The sequence below is a fragment of the Carcharhinus amblyrhynchos genome, chromosome 34, assembly GCF_965287045.1.
Source record: "Carcharhinus amblyrhynchos chromosome 34, sCarAmb.v2.hapA, whole genome shotgun sequence".
Taxonomy (NCBI): Eukaryota; Metazoa; Chordata; class Chondrichthyes; order Carcharhiniformes; family Carcharhinidae; genus Carcharhinus; species Carcharhinus amblyrhynchos.
Window position 1 is genome coordinate 11,919,975 of NC_137357.1, and position 8,214 is coordinate 11,928,188.

General features: G+C 46.8%; 1 protein-coding gene across 3 annotated transcripts; it reads left to right on the forward strand.

Annotated features, from left to right (window-relative positions):
• Positions 1-879: 879 nt before the first annotated feature.
• tti2 (TELO2 interacting protein 2) lies at positions 880-7,733 on the forward strand. Of its 3 annotated transcripts, none has more exons than XM_080216945.1 (8): positions 880-948; positions 2,553-3,284; positions 3,621-3,807; positions 4,736-4,828; positions 5,757-5,938; positions 6,614-6,757; positions 6,851-7,013; positions 7,594-7,733. In XM_080216945.1, exons 2-8 carry the CDS (start codon positions 2,590-2,592, stop codon positions 7,672-7,674), a joined length of 1,545 nt encoding a protein of 514 aa, XP_080073071.1. In that variant the 5' UTR covers positions 880-948; positions 2,553-2,589; the 3' UTR covers positions 7,675-7,733. The 3 variants fall into 3 exon arrangements, with proteins under 3 accessions (XP_080073071.1, XP_080073073.1, XP_080073072.1); XM_080216947.1 differs by lacking the exon at positions 880-948 and adding an exon at positions 1,636-1,732; XM_080216946.1 differs by lacking the exon at positions 880-948 and adding an exon at positions 1,787-1,966.
• The last annotated feature ends 481 nt before the right edge of the window (positions 7,734-8,214 follow it).

Consider the following 8,214-nt stretch of genomic DNA (forward strand, 5'->3'; position numbering starts at 1 on the left):
GACAAAGGTTCATCTGGAGGGTCAGCTCTTTTCTCTCCTGACAGATGCTGCCGGACCTGCTGAGATTTTCCAGCATTTCCCCTTTTGGATAAGCGGAGACTGTAAACACTTTCATGGTCATAGAGGTTTACAGCATGGAAACATGCCCTTCAGCCCAACTTGTCCATGCCACCCCTTTTTTTTAAACCCCTAATTGCCCACATTTGGCCCATATCCCTCTATACTTATCGTATCCATATAACTATCCAAACGCTTTTTACAGGGCAAAATTGTACCCACCTCTTCCACTACCTCTGGTAACTTGTTCCAAACACTCACCAACTTGTGTATGAAAAAATTGCCCCTCTGGCCTTTTTTGTATCTCTCCCCTCTCACCTTAAACCTATGCCCTCTCGTTTTAGACTCCCCTACCTTTAATTGAAATTGATCAACCTCCTTTAGTTTTATAAGTAATTGAAATGCACACAGCTTGTCCCTTGAAAGAAAAAGTATCTGTGTGTATGGTTGTGATAGTGGGGGTGGGGGGGGGGCACTAGTTAGGCTAAATTTGGATTCGTGACTAAAGAGTGGAGATAACCAAATAGAATTAAATTTAAATTGATTATTCTCCTTCAGTTTTATAAGTAATTGAGATGCACACAGCCTGTATCTTGAAAGACATGTGCATGTTTGTGATGGTGGGTGGGGGGAGAGGGACACTTGTTAAATGAATTTTGGATTGAGTGGTGACAACCTAATAGAATCTCAAAGTGGTGGGGGAGGGGGGAGAGATCGGAACCAAAGACCGAGTTGGGGGGTTCGGAACCAAAGAGCGAGCTGTGCCTTTCCGGGTGCCGGAATGGCGGTGACACTCGGTGCATTGGCGGGGTCCGCCCAGATTTCGGGTCCGGCTCTGGTGGCGCTTCTTTTCAGGTGGCTCTGACCGGAAGCCGATGCCGGAGAGGGACGGTGAGCGTTTTATTGACAGTGGACCAGAGAGGCGCTGCTGCTGCTGATAGGAGTCAAAGTGGGAGGGGGAGGAGAAAGAGGAGGAGGGGGAGGAGGCAGTTGCGCTGGGCCTCTTGAGAGCCTGGAGGAAGGGGAGAGGGAGGTTTGAGCAGCTTCTCTCCCCCCCCTCCCCAAGCCCCAGGAGATCAGAGCCTGTGAGCCTGAGGGAATGGGACAGACTGGGATCCCAGTGAGAAGGGGCAGCAGCAAGATGCTGCTTCAGACAAAAGAGGCATCAACACAGCGTGGGGAGGAGGGAAATCAAACATAACAATCACAACAACATTGGGAAATACACAACAGTGAGAAGTCCCACAACACCAGGTTAATGTCCAACAGGTTTATTTGGTAGCAAACGCCACGAGCTTTGTCCTGTTGGACTTTAACCTGGTGCTGTGAGACTTCTTACTGTGTCTTATGGTCTTATCCAACATTGTCTTCATTTTAAGTCTCCATGAAATAGACGTTTCATAAACATGTTTGGAGAGGCAGTGGGGGGGGGGGGGGGGGGGCAGAATCAGAGATGATGGGACCTGAATGCAGCTTTGTCTTGATTCTGTGCAGCTGAAGGAAGCATGGGTGGGTGTGGAGGGAGTGGATATGTCCCCTGGACTCATTCACCTGGGATGCAACATTCAGAAAGGCTCTGGGGTTGTTTTCAGGACTGATCAAGTAAAAGGTGTGGCCTTCCTGGGGTCTTGCAATTATCCCCTGACTCAACTGAGACTTTTGGGAGTCAAAACTGGTGAGGAATGTGCACAGATCCAGCATGTTGAGCTGTACCTCAGATTTAAAGAAACACGTTTCTTTATCACACTCACTAATTGTGTTACGTTATAAGGTTTTGGTTGCAAAACTACATTTCTGCTACTAACACCTCAGTGAATTTTGGATAAATATGTCAGGACAAAAGAATTCTGCAGTTCGGAAAAACAATTTGTTCTGAAGTTTATGCCAAAGCAGGATCAAAATAAATCAGGTAATTTCTATTTTGAGAGTTTCACAACAGATGTACTCTTTTGAGGTCTGTGAAGTTAACAAAGATCAACTTCCCATTCGTAAGTGCTTTGATAATCTGCTTTGTTTCTGAGATGTTCAGCAGCTGAGTTGAGATGTTTATTTTATTCATTAGTGTCACAATTTTATTATTATTTATTAGTGCTGACATTGACACCGCAGGAAGTTACTGTGAAAATCCTCTCGTGCCGCACTCCAACACCTGTTGGGATACACTGAGGGAGAATTTAACAGGGCCAGTGCACCTAAATCAGCACGTCTTTTGGACTGTGGGAGGAAACCGGAGCACATGAAGGAAACCCACACTGACACGGGGAGAACTAGCAGACTCCGCACAGTGATCTAAGCTAGGAATCAAAACTAGTTCGCTACCGCTGTGCCATCCTAAATGGACACAACTTACCTAACTGGGAATTGAACCCGGGCCAAGGTGGTGAAAGTGCTGAATCCTAATGAGCAGACCACCAGGGGAGTTTGTAGGTAGTTTGTGCGTTCTGCTGGCACTTGGTATACTGCCTTGAGTATTTAACATTCTGTATTCTTCCCAGGCTACCGATCAATTTCTTATTGTGGACCAAGGATATCATGGAGGATCCTTCAGAAATCATTCGGAACCTGCACCTAGCAGGCAAAAGCAGGTCGGTGGAAGAGGAAGGTTATCAAAGGGAGCAAGTCCCAGCAGTTGAGCATGTCCTGCGAAAAATCCTGGGGGACTTGTCAAAAGAGAAACTAATGACACACAACAGATCGGTGTTGGAAGATGCAAGGGATTTGTTCCTGCAGGGTGACCCCCTCTGGCTTCTCAGCTGCTGCCAAAATGATGTGTCGGACATGGTGCAAACGTACGTTGATCTGACAGTTGCTCTGACCCAGCACTCAGCACTGCCCTTATGCGAGACTGACAGTGGTGAGCTGCCTGACAGTGCGTACAACATGATAGCTGAGAGGTCTTGCAGGGTGGCCCAAACGTTTCAACCTCTCATCAGTAAACTATCAGTGAGGCCACAGCAAGCAACTTCTGACCTCCCCACCATTTCGCCAGACTGTGTTCTGAGAGCAATTTTGCCACATCTGATAATTTTCTGTGCCACGCACTGCCAGGACAAGGCATGGACCAGTGCGGAGTCTCGTTTAGCTGCAGAAGAGTTGTTGGCAGCTGCAGTGCAGGCCGCAGGGTGCAAGTCTGCCACAGAGCTCCTGTGTGGGGCAGAGGAGGAAGAGGAGGAGGGCAGGGGAATTTTGGGAGCTGTGCTGCATCTGCTGAAACCACAAATGAACAAGTGAGTCTGAACCAGTGTTTGTTGGGCATTTCTGCTGTTTCACCCATAGACATTGAACTGGAAGGAGGAGAGGGATTGAATAATAGATAATTCATCCTGTCACAGGTAGCGTCCGTACTGTGTGTCATTCTGTTCTGAGCTGGGTTGAGTCGACATGATGCTGATGCTGGAACTCATCATCTCTGCCGTTCTCCCGGCAGGAATCGCGCACTGCTCCCTCCTCCACCTGTGAGATTTTCTCACCAGTTGGTGTGTCCAGTCACTGCACTCTTTTGTTTTCCTTCCAATTTTTAAACATGGTGCCAGTAACTGATTTGTGTGTGCAAATTTCTACAGAAACACGTGGAAGTTGAATCCAGCCACAAAACATGCATTTTGGTGGCTGTTGCAGAGGGTGAGGAGGCCGTGGCTGGCTGAGCATCTGGACGTAGTGCTGCCACCATCACTCCTCTTCTCAGACGACTACAGGACGGAGAATAAGATCCTGGGCGTGAGGTGTCTCCAGCACATCATTGACAATGTGGTAGGTGGAGGCCCAAGGGTAGGGATCATGGGGTGGGGTGGAGTGGGTGCAGGGAAATCACTTAAGGAAAATCCAGAGCAGACCTCTGCCTGTGGAGCTTCTGACAAAGTATGAAACATGCCTGCTCCAGAGTTTTCTGTGGATGGAACAGATGCCACGGTCCAACATGAAGAATCGTCTCCCCATGTCCTGGCCAAGTTACCTTACTCAGTATTTGAAGAGCTTGCTGGATGAAAATCCTCTGTTGTGTTTACTGACAGAACAGCAACTACATCCCACGAGTAATTATACAATTATAGAATAGAATAGCATCGTGCATTCAGCCCATCGAGCCTGTATCAACAACAATCCCAGGCCCTTTCACTGTAACCCCATGTATTTACCCCTCTTCTGCCGCTGACAATAAGGGCCAATTTATAATGGCCAATCAACCTAAACTTGGGAGGGAACTCGAGTATCCGGAGCAAACCCCTGAAGCGAACGTGCAAACTGAGGCCAAAATAGACTCTCATCCCCGCTGCTGTAAGGCAGCAGTGTGAACAACTGTGCCTCTGTGCTACCTAATTAACCGAATATGAAGCATCCTGCCTTGTTTGAGATGCTGGAGAAATCACAGTTCTTTGTTTCTTATACCGAAAGAATGTTCTTTTCACCTCAATGAGGCATAAACTTTGAATCAAAAGTGTATCGCATTGTGTACAGATGTAATGCTAGGGTGTGGATCAGTAGTTATGCCAGTTAGAATGAGTTTGGGGAAACAGTTTTTTTTGCAGGAGAGTGAAGGGATTGAGGACAATGGTAGAAAGAACATTGTTCAGCCCAGTAGTTTTCCTGATCCTTAAAAAACCTGTGTTGTTTTGGTATAATGGATTGAAAGTTTGATTGGCTCCATGTGTGTGGGTGACAGCTTCATGTTCTCTTGTTTCAGCCTGCTGCAGAACTCCTGCAGTATAACCGGGCACAGGTGGTGTACCACGCTCTCTACAATCATTTGTACACTCCAGAAGCCTCGCTCATTCAGGTCAGTGGTGTGACTCCTTCTGCTTGGGAGCTTGACTCCTGTTCTCTGAAACTGCCACGTTAGTTTTAGGTTAGCAGTTACAAGCTCCCAGTCTGCACATCTTCCCCGATATCAGGTCATTTGTACAGGACAGAAACAAGTCTGTGACTCCCTGAGCCCTGCAGGATTCGGACAATGTCCAAATCAGAAGCAGAGCCACACAGTGGAAGAACAGAACTGGTGTTGCTCAAGTGCGGCTCTTGTTTCAATTGGTCAGTAAAGACTAACGAGACCGATCCTGCCTCAGTCTTGTCCTCTTCCCCTCTGACTGTATATAGATTCAGGATTTGTCACCTATCTGTCCTCAGCTCAATGCCAGCACTGGCGAAGCAGCTTCTGAACTGTATCTTCACCATTTTTAAAAAAACTTACTTTAATCACAAGTAGGCTTACACTAACACAAGTAATTGGGAAAATCCCCGAATTGTCACAGCTCTGGCGCCTGTTTGGGTGTGCTGAAGGAGAATTCAGCATAGCCAATGCACTTAACCAACACATCTATCAGACTGTGGGTGGAAACCAGAGCACCCGGAGGAAACCCACGCAGACAGGCGAGAACATGCAGATAGCACAGACAGAGTCAGCCCAAGCCAGGAATCAAATCTGGGTCCCTGCTCCTGTGAGGCCGCAGTGCTAACCAATCTGCCATCCCAACTGGTAGTCTTTACATCCGCATTTCAACAGGCCATCATTACTCATCACCATGGAAACTCGTTCTCCCAAAAGAACATCGACCTGTTTTTTCCTCTCTGCACAGATGCCTCGAGACCTGCTCAGTAATTCCAATATTCTGTGTTCTCTGTTTTATTCCCACATCCTCAGTTCTGAACCTGCAGTGAAGGTGGCAGCACGATGTAACCTCTAAGTGCTGCTTTTGCCTCTATTTCAGACTGTGCTGTCCTGCCTGCTCGACCTTCTGCCGCTTTTGGAGAAATCACATGTCACCCGAGGACAACAGAGAGCAAATCGCTACGACAAAGTATTCTGCCTAATTCTTACTCACATGGAGGTTGAAGACAAGATTCCTCTGCGGAGAGTGTATGCCAAGCACCTGCCCATCTTCACGGAGAGGTTAGAGGTTATTAAATTGTCCTTGTGGTATCCCATTATGGGTGTAGGGTATTCCTGTCACCTCACACTTGTATCACACATGGAACTATTCACCATTGCTCTGTGTTCTATACATCAGTAAGTCTGACAACACCAGGTCTCCACATCATTCTACACATCACCCACTAATAGGAATGAGTTGGACAGACCACCAGGAGCTCCATGTTTACTATCCCAGTACGTTATGGGTCAGTTGTGTGTTTCGTGGTGGTAGACATTCTCTAATGAAATCTCAGTGCTGTCAATCTAAGGCAGAGACATTGGAAGTCAGACAGGGTTCCCACTTGTTGCTGAGTGACTCTGCTGCAGTGTATTCTTTCAGCTGTTGGATGAAGGCAGCATGTGGTCTGAGCTCAAACACCCTCTTGTGATTGACAGCCCACTCTTTAATTCTGTTTATTCTTCCAACATTGGACATCTACCAGGCATGTCCATATTGATTGAACTGTACCTCAGCGAGCGAGTGAGTCAGTCTTTCAGGAGAGGTTGAGGAAAATAAGGATGAGTAGTCCACATGGAATGCAGACCACTCAACCTACCAGAACATCAAAGGCATGTCTCTCTCTCTCTCTTCCTCCAACACACGGGACAACAACAAGGTACAGATCACTTAAGTTTGTTTGTTTCTGTTGCCAGGCTTGGTATTCTGGTTGTCCGTCACTTGAAGCGGTTGCAGAGGGTGATTCTCGGATACCTGGAGGTATATGACGGCCCTGAGGAAGCAGCCAGGCTCTGCGTTCTTCAGGCGTTTCAGAGTATGATCCAACAGGCCTGGCCCAGGTATCACTGAAACGGAGGTGAATCTGTCAGATAAGTACACATTGCTGAGACTGTTAACGTTAACAAACTTTTCACTTCTTTGTTGTTGACTAGAATGTCCATGAGGCTGGAGGTGTTACTCAAGTCCTTACTCAAATTCATATACGACATGGCAACTGACCAGAGCCCAACGCCACCGCGGGTGAAGGAGGAGCTGTTACAGGATGCAACCCACTGCTTGATTCTACTCAATCGTTGTTGTGAACGCAAAGTGACCGTAAGATGGTGTCTATTGATCTAGGAGGAGTGGTGGGAGGGAAAGAGAGACAGAAAGATTCAGGGGTTCGGTCCCAGCGAGTATCCCACACACAACCAAAGCACAGATTAACTATCACGACGTGAGACATTCCATTCCTGGGCAAACCAAACTTTCCAAATTCAATCAGAGCACTCTGTTGGAATCAATCGATTTTATCAAGATGTATATATTTTATTCAAAAATGAATCACTTACACTGTCCACTGAGTAAAGAATTTTCAATACTAAGATAGTGGCATTGACTTCACAGACCAGAGTTCTAATTCACTGTGACTCTTTGCACTTGCTTGCAAAAATCTGTACTTTTTAAAGCTTCGTCTGTAGGAAGCAATGGAGCTTCCATTACTGCTATCAAAGCCAGCCTGAGAAACCTCACCAGAGAGCAGGTTTTACAGAAGCTGAGAATCTGGTTCCCATGTCCTCCCACCCATTTGAATAATGCTGTGAAATGTCAGTGAGCACCACTCTCACAATATGTACCTGTTCAGGAATATACAGTCAGTGATCACAGATTGACAGACTTTTTTTTTGCTCTTTAGGTTCTCCTGGAAGGAGTGCGCCAGAGCTGTGAGAACGCAACGGTGCTGGACTGTCTGCAGAGGGTGCAACAAGATGTGTAACGAGTCACTGAGAACTGTTAACTGTACAAAACCTGAATAAATACAAGCTTAACATCACAGTCTCAGAGTCTGTCATCATTGGAAAGTCTCCGCAAATCCAGCTTTTCAGGATGAGCTTGGATACAGGTATGGGGAATCAACCCTGCAACAGTCACCTGTTCATTCATCCTCACTCAGTCATGTGGACTTTGATTTAGCATCACCCTGGGCTTAGTACCAGCACTCGAGCCTGTTAGCTGGTGTTTGGATCATTCCACTCCAGAGACTAGAGCATGGTTTAGATTATCACCCTGAAGCAGTCCTGAGGGACAGTTGTCTTGGAGACCCCACTTTGCTTCATCAGGTCCGTGAAAAATATCCTCCGACACTATTACAAAGAAGAGCAGGTGTTGCCCTTGGTGTCTGAGCAAAAATTACCCAAAACAAGTTATCACATTGTTTGTGGGAGCTTGCTGTGTGAAAATCGGCTGCACAGCTTCCAACATTACAACAATGACTTTTCAAAGTTGTGAAAGGCACCATGTAATAACTTGCAGCACA